Source organism: Phascolarctos cinereus, unplaced genomic scaffold (assembly GCF_003287225.1).
Source record: "Phascolarctos cinereus isolate Bilbo 61053 unplaced genomic scaffold, phaCin_HiC Scaffold_2;HRSCAF=192, whole genome shotgun sequence".
Lineage (NCBI taxonomy): Eukaryota > Metazoa > Chordata > Mammalia > Diprotodontia > Phascolarctidae > Phascolarctos > Phascolarctos cinereus.
In genome coordinates this window covers 135,259,769-135,274,865 of record NW_027555625.1, presented here as the reverse complement: position 1 = coordinate 135,274,865, position 15,097 = coordinate 135,259,769, and the positions used below count along the sequence as shown (strand labels likewise).

Sequence of the window (15,097 nt, the reverse complement as noted above, 5' to 3'; positions counted from 1 at the left end):
CTCCAAAGGGACCTCTTTGCTCTGCAGTGCTAGGCTGTCTAGGGGCAAAAAAATGGACACCTTTGCCCAAAATATTATTCATAATTACATGTGGCCTTTTTAATGCTTTGTCTATTTTTCTGGTCTGGTGGCAGAGATTCATTATTTTTTTTTTCTAAATGGTTAAAAACCCCCACAAAACTGAAATCTTCCCAGCTCAACAAACCTAATTATAGCCACTAGGTTCTTACTCCAGCAGAAATAAATGTCTCATCTGCTTTCAGAAAAAAAAGAAAGAAAAAACAAAAAAAATTTTTCTCATTGCTTTTATATGATGAACATATGTTCTATTACCATCTTTCTTATGGGTTCAATAATTTTGCTTTACAATAATGAGAACTTATTATAGAATTGAGAGCTGGATGGGAGTTGAGTAATAAGAAGAGGGACAGGAATAGAGACTGGACTGAGGATTCTGTGGATAGGAAAACTCTGGGATAAGGAAATTCAACCAATGTAAGCCAGTATCTTCTCTCTGCAACATCATGGTCCTCCAGAGTTGCCAAAAGCATTGAGAAGTTCAGCGGTTTGTCTGTGGTCACGTGGCTAATGTCAGGGGTGGGATTTGAACCCAGGCCTTTCTGGCTCTGGCTACTTCAGCAAACTGCCCCAAGAATATTAATAACTGACATTTACAGAACATTTTAAGGATTGCAAAGTGTTTTACATAAGTTGTCTCATTTGATTATCACAATAATCCTAAGAAGTAAGTGTTTTACAGGCATTATTATCACCTACAGGTATTGGTGACCATGAAGCCCAACTTTTTCATTTTACAGATGAGAAAACTGAGGCTCAGAAAGAGAATGTAATTTACTCGAGGTCACACAGCTAAGAAGTAAGAGAGCCAGAATTCAAACCCAGTGATTCTGACTCCAAACCCAATCAGAGCTCTTACCACTACACAATATTCTATTCAATCAAATACAAAAATAGAACAATAAACAATATGTTGTTTGTAGTGTTGGGCAAAGAGAGGTAAACCTAGAGAGAAGAAAGTCCTGGGTTCAAATCCTACCTTCACATTTATTGCTATGTGGCCATAGGCACGTCACTTAAATGCCATGATTTTCAGTTTCCTCCTCTGTAATACGGAGATAATACCTGCTGTGCCTATTTCATATCATTGTGAGGATCAAATGAAATAGAGCAGTGGGTCTCAGGATTCCTTTACACTTTTAAAAATTATAGAGGACCCAACGAGCTTTTGTTTATATGGGTTTATATATCCCGTATTTGTTTACATATCCAGTGGTGTGCTGGTAAGTGTTTAACAACAGCTCTCCACCACCCTCACCCCCTCCCACATCCATGACATCCTTTAACCTTTAATTTGAATGATTAACATTTTTTCTGTCGCTTTCCTAAATCTAGATAATCAACAAATCAATAACTAAAGCCTTGATTTGTAGCATCTGCCAATTTCTAAGATGTAAATGCTAACACTGAAAATTTAACACTCAGCTCTCATGGACCACTATAAGCTGGTGCTATCATATCCCTGGCTATATTTATCAATGGCTACTAGATTAGAAATTAAAACACCATTATAATGTTTTAATGTTTTCATTATATATTATTAAGAAAATTATTATGACCTTATAAATCCCTGAAATGGCTTTAGGCACTCCTACTACACTTTGAGAACTGTTAAAATAAAGTATATAAAATGCTTTGTAATCCTCAAAGTGCTATGTAAATGCATACTATTATTATTATTATTGTCGTTGTTATTATTATTATTGCTATTGTTACTGATATTACCAGTAGCACCAGCAGCTTATGTCACCATAACATTTACAACAGTATAAAAGGGAGCTCTTGGGTATCTGGGAGTTTTAGGAATTCAGTTGTTTTTGTCAGGGAGTACCAATGTGTCTGGGGGAGCTAAGTGGCTCAATGTATAGCGTACTTGGCCTAGACTCAGGAAGACTCATCTTCCTGAGTTCAAATCTGGCCTCAGACACTTGCTAGCTGTGTGACCCTGGGCAAGTCACTTAACTCTGTTTGCCTCAGTTTCCTCATCTGTAAAATGAGCTGGAGAAGGAAATGGCAAACCATAACAGTATCTTTGCCAAGAAAACCCCAGATGGGATCATGAAAAGTTGGACACGACTGAAATATAACATAATGTATAACATTATATAATTATAACATTTATGTAAACATAAACAACATACAGCATTTTAACATTTGAAAAGCACAGGATGTACATTATCTCACTTGTTCCACATAAGGACCCTGTAAGGTAAATACTATTATCTTGGTTTTACAGGTAAAGGAACTGAGGTTCAAAGAGGTTATTAAATGATTTGCCTAGGGTCATAAAGCTATTAAGTGTCTGAATACTGCTAGACTTTTTTTCCTCCTTTTTTTTGGGGGGGGAGGGGAAAAGAAGAAAACAGAAGAAATAAAATTTGAATAAACTGTTACCATAAAACTCTGATCCTGTTTTTTCATGGTGTCCTCCATTACACTTTGTAACTGAGTGCAGAGGGTCTGTGTTTCCATTACCAATTCTTCACTAAAGAAAATAAAGAGGTTGTTAGAAAACTGACAGAATTAAAACATTGATAACAGAATTTACTGTTCATAACATGCTGAAATGTTTGACCCTATTTAAAAATGTGCTGGACGAGTCTTTAACCAGAGACAGATGACAGCATTTAATGAGAACACAAAATGCATTATTGGGGACATAGCTGACAGGTACTTTTATTCTTCTTGTTAAAAGTCCAGAAAGTAAAAATTCAGACATGTTAAATATTTTAAAAGATAAGGAGCGAGATCCCTAGCTAATTTAAAAGTTAGAAGAATCTATTTGACATTTAACTAGCAAAACTTGTGCTAAAGTTCAGTTCCCATAGCAATGAGGGGCTATCAATTGAAACTTTAAATCTCTATTTTGGGATATACTGGGGGTAGGGGAAGGGGCATAAAAGTCCACACTGGCCCAATAGATAAGTGGTTGAAGGGTTGAAGAAATGTAAATGACCAATAATAATGTGAAAAAAAATGCTGTAAATCTCTAATAGTAAGAGAAAATACAAATGAAAACAACTGAGATTTCACTTGGTACTCATCAAATTGGCAAATATGACAAAAGACAAAAATAGTCAATGTTGGATGGGTTTTTTATGAATACAAGCATACTAATACACCTGTGAGTTGGTCCTCCCATTATGGAAAACGAGTTGGAATTATGCTAGAAAATTGACTAAACTGTTTATACTTTTTGACTCAGTAATACTACTACTGTTATATACCCAAAAAAGGTTATAGACAGACAGGAAGGTATTTTATGTACAAAAATATTTATAGATGTACCTTTTTTCATACCAAAAAAAGGAAAATCAAGACCTCTAGAATCCTTTCCAACTCTTAATCCATTTTTCTTTTGTATCCCCAGTAGTAAGCCAAGTCCCTTGCACTAAACATCTAATATATGCCTATTGAATTAAGATGGTCAAACCAATTCATGAAGTTATCTACCAGGTGTGGACAAGTTATACTGGTTATGGGGGAACCCACACTGGTTAAATCAAAGATCTTTGAAGTATTACAGTTAATCAATGAAATTTAGTCCCATACTTGCCAATATTTAAGGAGAATTATAAAAAAAATAACTTTTTGTCTAATCTATATGTTTCAAAAGAAGACATAAGTCAACTGTTTAGATAGTTGCTTGTGATTTAGTGGAAAGCAACTTTTGGAAAAATTATTTCTATTAGATTCTATTCGCCTTAGAATGTCAAATATGACAGAGGCTTTAGGTGTTTATCTAGTCCAGGGATGGGGAATCCTCTAGGTCCTCAAGTGTGGCCCTTTGACGGAATCCAAACTTGGATTTGTTCTGTGAAGTTTGGATTCCGTCAAAGGGCTGCACTTGAGGACCTAGAGGGACACATGTGGCCTCAAGGCCGTAGGTTCCCCACCTCTGACCTAGTCCAACCCTATTTTCAGATAGGGAAATTGACATTCCAAGAAGTTAAGTGAATTATTCAAGGATCATGGCTGCCTAGTGAATGAACTTGAATCTAGGTCTTTTGACATCCAGGACAGTATACCACACTGTGTCCTTGAGCTCAGTCTTTGTGTTATAAAGGGACACAAGACCCTATCAAAGAAGTACCACAAAGGGAAAGGAAAGAACAAAATAATGCCAAACTTCTTCCCAACTGGCTCCAGATGCACACGTTGTTGTCTGGAGTCATTTTTCTGGGATTTTGAAAGATGGTCATAGGATAACAAATCTAAAGCTACAAGGGACCTTGGATCAACCAACTGCCTCCTGGACATTTTTTTTAATTGATTTTTTTTTTTGGTGAGGCAATCGGGGTTAAGTGACTTGCCCAAGGTCACACAGCTAGTAATTGTCAAGTGTCTGAGGCCAGATTTGAACTCAGGTCCTCCTGACTCCAAGGCCGGAGCTTTACCCACTGCACCAAGAATATGCTCTTTCTATAACCATGATGATGATGATGATGACATAATTGTCATCACTGACTTCATGGAGTTTAAATTTAGCTGGGGACATACCATCTAAATTTAGAAATAACAAAGATCAAGCAGCATGCGATAAGTGTTAAATGAGAGAAGGTATGGGTCCTGAGAGAGAAAGGCAGAGAGAGAGAGACAGAGAGAGACAGAGAGAGAGAGAGAGACAGAGACAGAGACAGAGAGAGACAGAGACCGAGCGAGCATTCTGGGTTAGGATGACATCTGGAAAGGAAGTGGGACTCAGTGCCCTGAGTTTGGAAGGCTGAGCAGTATTCAGAAAAGGCAGAGTAGGCATTTCCAGGTGGGGAGGGTACCAGTATACCAGGTGTGGAGGTGAAACAAAGTTTTGGAGGTGGAATGCCTTCTGAATATTTTGGGGGCAATGAGTAGAATAAATAAACATGAAAGCAGCAGAATGTAGTGGAAAGGGCCCAGGGCTTGGAGCTGGCCACTTAAGGTTGAATTTGGGTTCTCACAGGTACTACTTCAGTGATGTTGGGCAAATCTCTTTGACTTGGATTCCGGACATCTATAAAATGAAGGAGATGGACCAGATGACCTCTAAAGTTCCTTCCAACTCTAAATAACTATGATTCCATGAAAATGTAATAGAAGTTGGAGTTGGGAGGAGAGGGAGGCTGGAGCCGGATTATAGAATGTTTTGAATGTCAGAACTTTGCCCTAGATCAAAGGGGCCTTTTAGAAAGATTATTCTGTGGTTGCACATATTTAACCTGTATCAAACTGCTTACTATCTTAGGAAGGGGGGAAAGGAGGGAGGGAGGGAGAAAATTTGGAACGCAAAATTTTAGAAAAAGATGAAGGTTACTGGAAAAAATAAAATACCATTTTTACAAAAAGATTATTTTGAGACTGGTGTGCAGGATCAATAGGAAAGGCAATACCCCCAATAACAACAGTTAACATTTATGTGGCTGTTTAAGGTTTACTAAGCAGTCTGCCATTATTATTTCATTTGATCCTCACAATAACCCTGGGAGCTAGATGCTATTATTATCCTCATTTTACAGATGAGAAACTGGGGCTGACAGAGGTTAAGTAACTTGCCCAGAGTTACTCAGCTAGTTAGAGTCTGAGGCAGGTTTCGAACTTGGGACTTTCTGATTCCAAATTGAACACTACCCAATATTCCACCTGAGTCTAGAACCATGCAGGAGGTTATTACAATACTCCAGATATGAAGTGATAAGGACCTTGAGTAAGATGGTGACAGTGAGGATAAAAAAGGAAAGTGTGAAAGCAAGAGACATTATGGTGACTGATGGGATGCAAGGAAAGAGGGAATTCAAAGAAGGCTCCCGTATGTTATTTCCAAGTGAGCTTAGAATATCAGTAGTACTGAGAGAAGTTGCAGGGAGCTAGTTTTAGGGGAAGTGGGAAGGAAGATGACTGACTATTAATCATTCAATCAATGTGTATTTATTGAGAGCCATCCATGCGTCCATGCTATGGAGGAAAGACATGGAAGCCAAGATGGGGTTTGTGACTTCAAGTAACTTACACTCAAGTTGAGAGATACAAAACTGATATTATATCAATAATAAACCTAAGTTCTTACTCTCAAGGCTTCCCCAAGCCCACTTGGATGTGACATTTGGTAGCACAGAATCTTGGAGTTGGAAGGAAGCCCAGAGGCCATCTAATGCAACCCATACCTGAACAGGAATTCCCTGTACAGTGTCCCCAGCATGGGCTGACCTACGTGGTGGCTGACTTACCTTTTCTTGATTGACTCAGGTAAGCTGTAGGGAGCTGCGGGAGGTTGAGATAACAATTGGGAAGGATTACTAAGACGAGATGCATTCATGCTATCTGGACTCCCACTCACCGGACCTCGTACCTTGCTCTGAAGACAAAAAAAAAATTAACAGAAAACTTTGGAGTAAAGAACAGAATGAAATGATCACCCTTCCCCCACTCCCAGAAGAAAAGTCACTAATTATTCTTTTGGAAAAGATGTCAGACGTGTTGATTCTTGATCACACCAGTTTGGATTTCTGCCCAGTGTTTACATGACAAAATTTCAAAGATTGGGTTCCAAAGACATCAAATCTTTTGCACCTTTCTCCTGGGCATTATTTCATCATTCCTAATCTTTATCTTATCAATGAAAGGTAAGAAAGGGCAGGTATTTTCCACTTGCCAAAGGGGAATCTTGAGGAACAAAGAGGAGCGATTTGCCCGAGTGGTAGAGCAGGGACAGTAAAATATTGATTCCCAGAGAAAGGGCCATGGTCACACAACCTCACACTCTCAAGTTCTGAACGACTGCTTTTAGATCTAAAAAATGCGCACACACACACACACACACACACACACACACACACACACACATGCACTCATATAATTAAGATCACCTTCCAGCTGTTTCTTTGAATTAGAATTGAATATTCACATCCACTTTTGGAATAATGGTAAAAAATACTTACAGGACCACATACATATTATATATAGCTGACATTCTTGAATACTGTCTTACTTTGTCTTGGAATTCTAACCCTAAAGTCTGCTTGAATTAGGTTAATCAGATATACATGCTTCCCAGATTCCCCCTCTAAATATGTATTTCTCCTTCCATTACGCTCCCCTATTCAGTCTCTTAATTAGTTAGGAGTTACTGTCATTGAGGAATTATTGATTTACGCTGTTATTCATAGCACTGTGTCAGATACTTGTTGACTAAAGGACTGGCCTCAAGGTCTACTCCATCCCATTTTCTTGTTTAGAAAACATATCTATGAGGCTCATTAGGAACTCTTACGTCTGTTGGTTCCTAAGCCCTAAAGGAGAAGGATTCTGATGATTAGGGACAATTCAAGTGAACGAAGATTACAAGATCCAAAGCGTAACTAGAGTGGTATGCAGGAGTCAAGTCTAAGCTCTCCAGAGTAAATAAATCCATAGCATTAGCCAGGAGTCATAAAACAGAGCCCAGAATAGTGGCCCAAAGCCAGGGAGGGGGATGTGTCATGTTGGGAAAAGTACATACAGGGTATGGAGAGAACTGTACCAGGCACTGCCAAGCAACAGGTTGTCCCACATACATCTCCAGCTGAGATAGCATCCTTTAATAGAAATGGGGTGTTATTTATGTCCCCTCCTCATTCAGTTGGATCTGTGTTACGTAGGCTCAGATACAATATCTGGAGTATTTCCCTGGAATTTAAGGCTATGACTTAGTAGCATAGTATTGAAGGAAGGCCTCTATCAACTCTCCCGGGGCCTAGGATGCTGCCGGTTTATTAGGTACCAGAGGCAATCCTATCAACTTCAGGTATGTATACTTCCTGTCTATCCACAATCATGAGTGGCTGTGTCATCTTCAAATCTGATAAACATTCTACCTATGCCTTTAATCTAAGTTAATAACAATAACAACAACAACAACAACAACAATAATAATAATGATAGCAATGTTACATGGCATGAAGTCTAGCACAGATCCCTGGGGCATTCTACTGGGGAACTGTCAAGTTGACATCAATCCATCAGTGACTACTGTTTGGGTTCCAGTCATTGAACCAGTTCTGAATTCAACTTACCATATTACCATCATCCCTGAACATCTTTTTTCCACAAGAGTAGCATGAGAAATATATCATCTGACATACTGTTCAAGGGTCCAATCCTACAGTCTTTGTATTCATTTCATCATGGGGTGATGTGTCATGGAAAGGTGAGCTTTTCCTTGGGGAGCCATTAATAGAGTAGTCCAGCAAAGAAAGCTAGTCAGGAGAACCCAATAGAGGTTATGGAAAGGAGAGGCCATGAATCGGAAAAATGTCTTTCAGGAACAAGTGGAGACACTTGGTAGTGGCAGAAGTTCCAGCAGAGAGGATACTGTGCTGCCTTAGTCGAGGTATATTCCACCAGAATGGGGTTGTAACTCTGAGATGGGGGCAGGTCTATGACAGAGACTAATGTTATTGTCCTTCAGGGACAGAAGGGAGTTAGCAAGGGCAGTAGCAATTCTGCTAGCTTCCCCAAAGACTTCTTGGCCTGGTCACCTCCCACACAGCTCTGGTTATATCGGTTGATCTCATATCATGGGCAACATTATGTAAGGTTTTGAACAGGCCTACGTGGCCTGGCACCAGGATATCATAGCAGCAGCAGAGACCTGTCCATCTAATTTCACATGAGGCAGCCAGAGGAATGTATAGGCATGAACAGAGGTACAAAAGACCATCTGAGACTGACTTTCCTTTGGGAAAGGGATTGCGTCAACTAAAGAGCACAGATAGCTGAACCAGGATAGAAGCACCTTGTGCCTGATGCTGGTATATCAGATATAGTCAGTCCAGTCAAGAATGAGTAGCAGCAAGGTCAACAGGAGGGCCTGTTGGTATGGCTGATCCACTATGTACCCAGATTCTGATTTTTCTCATGGTCCATATGCTTCCTGGATTTGATAGTACAGGACAATGGTAATGCAGAAGTTAAGTCTATTAAAAATAATATCCAGCACTTACGACATTTGCTGAGTTAATAAGTAATCTGAAAAGGATTCGGGGTGTGGATAATGATGACGTACCATACTCCTCAAGATGGTGATTCCATAATTCAAATATGGCTTTAACTGTGAGTATTTCCTTTTCCTGGGCAGTTAGGTGGATAGAGTGCTGGGCCTGAAATCAGGGAGACTCATCTTCTTGAGTTCAAATTCAGCCTCCTAGGCAAGTCTCTTAACCCTGTTTGCCTCAGTTTCCTCACCTGTAAAATGACCTGGGGAAGGAAATGGCAAACCACTCCAGTGGTCTTTGCCAAGAAAACCCCAAATGGGGTTTTAGTTGGACACAACTAAAAAATAAGTGAACAGCAAAGTTCTTTCTCCCATATGGTAGAGTTCCTATCCCCACTGCCCCTGACCTGTGGTGGACTTGTGAGAGAAGGATACACAGGGTTGGGACATGGGAGAGAAGAGCTCCCACTACAAGTATGGATACATGGGTATCTACAATGAAATTATTTATGACCTTCCACAAAGACCAAGGTAGGAGCTGAGGTAAGCCACTGTCTGAAGGAGATGAATGTGCCTTCTGCCTCTAGTGCCCCATGGAATGTCTTGGGACATTTTGTCAGGTCTGTGAGTGTAGGAACTTGTGGATAAAGCAATAGTAAAATCCTACAAAGCCAGGGAGACTCTTCAGATCTTTTGCCGATGTAGGGATTTCCCACTATAGCAGAATGGTGTTCCTTTCATCACTTAACTATATCCAGATCAAACTGTATGTCCCCCAGGGATCTGTGCTTTGCTGGATTTATGATCTCATCCACATGTAGGGTATTCCTGCCAACAATAAAGATTTCAGTCCATCCATGCCCTCATATTCTGTGCAACTTGTGATTGTGTGTTCCCATAAATCCAGCACAGGGGGTGCCCAACAGTTACAAGGCAGAACTGACTTAGGGCAAGGGTAGACTGGTAGATACTTCCAGCTAGCTAAACCTTCTGAGATTTGATGAATCAGGGCAGGGGAATTCCACAAGTTCTGGCTTAGGAGCTTCCATATTCTATCAACAGTTGGCATATGCATGGCTTTTTAAGGTTTGTAGAGTGCTTTACATATATTAGCTCATTCAATCCTCCCAACAATACTATAAGGTAGGTGCTATTATTATCTCTATTTTGTAGATGAGGAAACTGAGGCAGACAGAGGTTAAGTGACTTGTTCAGGGTCCCATAGCTAGGAAGTATCTGAGGCAGGATTTGAACTCAGGTCTTCCTGACTCAAAATCCAGTACTTATGGTTCCTTCCTTTGTCCACGCCTGAGCTGGCAAAACTGGGATGGCAATTTTCTTCAGATGGAGTGTCAAAAATTTCCTTGTATTCCTGGAGGGAATTTTCCTGTATGAGTCTGTTTCACGTGAGGGAGGTGGTAGGCCAGCAGGAAACTGAGGCCTGCCAACTGGGATATGGCAAAGGTGATATGGCCCCAGGCTGGAATTCCCCAGGAAAGGAGGTTCAGCATTACCATCATCAACATCATTATCATAAATATAGTACATTAAGGTTTAGAAAACCATTTACTCACAGCAAACTTATGAGAAATGAAAAAAAAAATGGTATGGCAGGGGCAATTGATACTACCTGCTTTTAGAGGTAACAGCTGGACGAGACCCTTACAAAAGTGATTACGTTCTAGGAAGCTCCCAAAGCCATTCATTTGCTTCCAACCTGGCCTTAAAAATTAAGCCAGGCATGCTGGAGCATACCTGCAGTCTCTGCTTCTGGGGAAGTTGAGGCTGGCGAATTTCTTGAACTAGAGGGTACTGAGCTGTAGGGGGTTAAATCAATCAAGTGTCTATACTATGTTTGGCATTAATATGGTGAACTCCAAAAGAGGTGCTAACTGGCCCATGTCAGAAAATGGAAGAGGGCAAAGCTGTGCTGATCAGAATGGGAACGGGCCCAGGGAAAGCCCCTGAACTTTCAGGCTAGGTGAGATAGGAAGACTTAGTCTTTTACAGAGAAAAGAAAAGAAATAAAGTAGGAAAGGAAGGAAGGAAGGAAAGAAGGAAAGAAGGAAGGAAGGAAAGAGGGAAGGAGAGATGGAAAGAAGGAAGGAAGGAAAAGAAAAAACTCAGGGTTGTGGAACTGATGGTTTGAAGAGAAATCAGCAGCTCTGCAATTATCTGAGTCAGGATAATGAGGAGGGATTATTTCAGGGTTTTGGGGTTTTTTTTGGCATGATAGAAAATTGGGATGAGGCTGATAGATGTAGGTAATTAAAGAGCAATGAACAGGTCTGGAGAAAGAGAGAACACATGCCTGGCCCATAATAGATGCTTAATAAATACTTCTTAATTGATTGACTGAATGAGGGTTTTTCAACTGAGCTAGGGGCCTCTTCTGGTAGCAATGGGCCAGCTGGGCGGCCTCCTTGTCAGCTTCATTGTTCTGATGTTCTGATGTGGGTCCAGACAGCACTTCCTACTGCTACTGTTGGTGCCATCCCACTTAGAGCTCGTATGAAGGCATGTGGTCATAAAACTGAGAGGAAGGCCAGTGAGGAGAATGATAGGAATCAAACTCATATACATTAACAAAAAAAGCTCCTTCCTCTGCTCTTCCCCACAGAGGGGGAAAAATAGACCAGGGATTGAAAGGATTTGATCATAGGATGGAGGGATGCAATGAGCATTTAATTAAACGCTTACTATGTGCCAGGCACTGTGCTAAGTGCTTTACAAATATTATCTCATTTGATCCTCACAACAATCCTGGGAGGTGGAATTTGGAAATTTAGAGCTGGAAGGAAGCTCAGAAGCCCTGTAGTACAATGCCTCCATTTCACAGATGAGGAAACCGAGACCTAGAGAGACTGAGTGATTTGCCCAAGGTCACACAGCCAGTAAGTGGCAGAAGCAGGATTTGATTCCAGGGTCAGTACCAAGGTGGCTAATTAACCTCACTCACACAAGCTATCTTCAGCAGATTCCACAGTTCCTTTTGTCTCTTCTCCTGAAGCTGCACGACTGTCTTCTCATCCTCATTCATTAAGTTTACTACTTCTTCCACTTGAGGTAACAATTCCAGGGCCTTCTGCTTGCAAACCATAGTTTTACTGCAAGGAAAATGAAACAGTGCTAATGGCTTCATTAGTATAATTATTTTGGGATCACAAAAAAGAAGGGAAAGGGAAAGCCACTAGTTATTTAGGGGCGGCCATTTGGACGGCTAATCAGCAACTGCTAACGTGTCTTTAAAGTGCCTCACCTCACTTCCTCCTGGAGTCTCTCCAGATTCCTTCTCTTTGCCTCCTGTATTGCTAGGCTGAGAAACCTTCACCCCATGCCCTCCTCTCCTGATTGGTGACTGTGTTCCTGGGACCATTACATTAGGAAGGAACAAGCCACACCTTGCTTCAATCAAATTGGGATGCTTTCCTGGACTTCTCCTGACCTCCACGTTGCCCTGAGTGGGTGTTTCCTTTCCCCCCTGGATTTCAAGCTCCCCGGTTTGTATTGTCTTCCTACAGAGGAATGTGTCCTTCAGGGTGGAGTGCGGCTGGCTTGTGTTTGTGTCTCCAGCACTTAGCACAATGCCTGGCACAGAAGAAGTGCTTAACATAAGCTTGATTGAACTCACTCACTTATTCACTTACTCTTTCTGTTTGTCTGCCTATCTACCTATTATCTATCCTTCTATCTATGTATCTATCTGTCTTTTCTGTTCTCTATCTATCTATCCCTTTTCCTTCCTGCCTTCCTATTATTTATATATCCTTCTATCTTCTATCTATATATTATCTATCTATCCTTTCTCTCTTCCTGCCTTCCTATCTATTATCTCTTTCTCTTCTTTCCTACCTTCTTATCTATCCATCCATCCATCTATCTGTCCTTCATGTTATCTATCATCTATCTATCCCTTCTTGCCTTTCTATTATCTATCCATCCATCATCTGTCATCTATCTATTCCTTCCTACCTTTTATCTATCTATCTATCTATCTATCTATCTATCTATCTATCTATCTATCTATCCCTTCTTGCCTTTCTATTATTCTATCCATCCATCTCTCCCTCCTTCCCTCTCTATCCATCTAATTATCTATCCCTACTGAGTTTCAGTTAGCTGAGTCCTCCTGGCATGCTGTATTGTATTCTGATGGGCAATCTGGGCTGCTCTCCCCAAAACAAGAAGAAAAGTACCCCATGCTCTCTCCCCTTTGGCCCTGCTTCCTGGCCATCCCACCCTCTGCCCCGTTCACAGTGGCGCAAGGTTATCAATACCTGAGCTGCATATAAATGGCTCGTACTTTCTTCTCGAAACTCTGGATGGCCTGAAGGAGTAGCCGTACCATTTCCTGACTGTCACCATCAGTTCGCTGGTCTAGAAAGAGGAGAGAATGAGACATTTTTCCAATGTGGCAAACAAGACATTCCAGGATCTCACATTATTAGCTGGAATGGAACCCAAATGAATCTTTAAAGCCCCTTTTACCTCTTGGTTTTTCCCGTAATCGCCGATAAAGCTCTCTTGCTTGTTCTTCTCTGAAATATAAGAACAAAAAATTCTGCTCATGATCCAAATTTCAAATCATTAGAAAAAAAAACACAATTCATCCTTGCTGATTAAAGTTCCTCCAAACTTCCCTATTTTATTGACTTGCACTGAGCTCTACTAAAACCTTCAGATCTTTTTCTGAACTGTTGTCTAAATATGCTTGCTTCACCTTGTACTTGTGACATTAGATTTTTATATTGCAGTATAAGAATTTACACTTATTCCTATTAAACTTCATTTGTGGGCTAAATGATCTGCCTTGTCGACATCTTTTTCAAGTCAGAGCACTGGGCCTGGAGTCATGAAGACCTAGTTCAAATCCAGTCTCAGACACTTCCTAGCTGTGTGACTTTGGGCAAGTCATTAACCTGCCTCTGCCTTAGTTTCTTCAACTTAGTTTCTTCTTGAGGATCAAATGAGATATTTGTAAAGTAGTTAGCACAGTCTCTGGCACACAGTAGGCACTCAAGAAATGCTTGCTTCCTTCCTTCCTGAGTCTGTCATCCAGGGGGTTAACTATCCCTCTTTTAGCTTTGTGTCACTGGAAAATTTTTGATTAGTAAGCCATCTAATAAAAATGTTAAACAGCATCACAGCCAAGCATAGATCCCTGGAGCACTCCACCAGAGCCCTCCTGTTAGGCTGACATCAAATTATTAATGAGTGACTACTCTTTGGGCCTAGCCAATCAACCAATTCTGAATCCACCTGTCACCCACCTGTGTCCATCTTTTCCATAAGAAAGGCACGAGAGGCTTCATCATATGTTTTGCTAAAATCCAGCTAAAAACTCCCCTGCCCTGCCAGCTTAGCCTGGCATGACCTGTTCTCGATGGAGTCTTGCTGCCTCATGGTGACTGCTTCTTCCCTTTCTAAATGTTCACGCACCAACCCCTTTAATAATACATTCTAGAACCTTGCCAGGAATTGAAGTTAAACTACTTTAGTCCCCTCTCTTCCTATTTTGGAAAATCAGGACAACCTTAGTGTTTCTCCATTCCTGGAGCTCTTCTCTCATTCTCTGGGAACACTCAGAGATCATTTATGGTGACAATCACATGTATCCATTCTCTTAACTGCTCTAGGATGTAGTTCTCTGGGCCTGGTAACTTAAACTCTCTATGAGTTTTCTCTATCACCCCCCTATTATATGAATAAATTTTGGCTGTCACCTCCCTATTATTTGAATGAATTTTGTTTATCACCTCCCTATTATTTGAATGAATTTTGGCTATCACCTCCTATTCTCTGAATGAATTTTGTTTCTCACCTCTCTATTACCTGAATGAATTTTGGCTATCACCTCCCCTCTTTTGCTTTACTCTCTCTAGTCCAAAGATCATTCTCCTTAGCAGAGAAAACAGAAACAAAAGACTTGTGTAATTCTGTTTTTTCATCATCACTGGTTATTATTATCGTTCCCTCTACCCCAAGCAGAGAGTCCTATCTCTTCTCTGGTCCTCTTCTTTCCTCTAATACAAATAAAAAGACACAATCCCTTTTTGTCTTTTTTTTTGGGTCCAA

At 40.6% G+C, this 15,097-nt stretch overlaps 1 protein-coding gene across 2 annotated transcripts in view; it reads right to left on the bottom strand.

Annotated features, from left to right (window-relative positions):
• Positions 1-15,097, bottom strand: part of IKBKB (inhibitor of nuclear factor kappa B kinase subunit beta) — a 75,683-nt gene that overhangs the window by 6,529 nt on the left and 54,057 nt on the right. For both annotated transcript variants that reach the window (XM_020969581.2, XM_020969582.2), the window contains exons 16-20: positions 13,511-13,560; positions 13,300-13,399; positions 11,982-12,129; positions 6,279-6,406; positions 2,473-2,563 (exon numbers count right to left, since the gene is read on the bottom strand). In XM_020969581.2, coding sequence (XP_020825240.1) covers positions 2,473-2,563; positions 6,279-6,406; positions 11,982-12,129; positions 13,300-13,399; positions 13,511-13,560 — 517 coding nt within the window. The remainder of the gene's footprint in view (positions 1-2,472; positions 2,564-6,278; positions 6,407-11,981; positions 12,130-13,299; positions 13,400-13,510; positions 13,561-15,097) is intronic.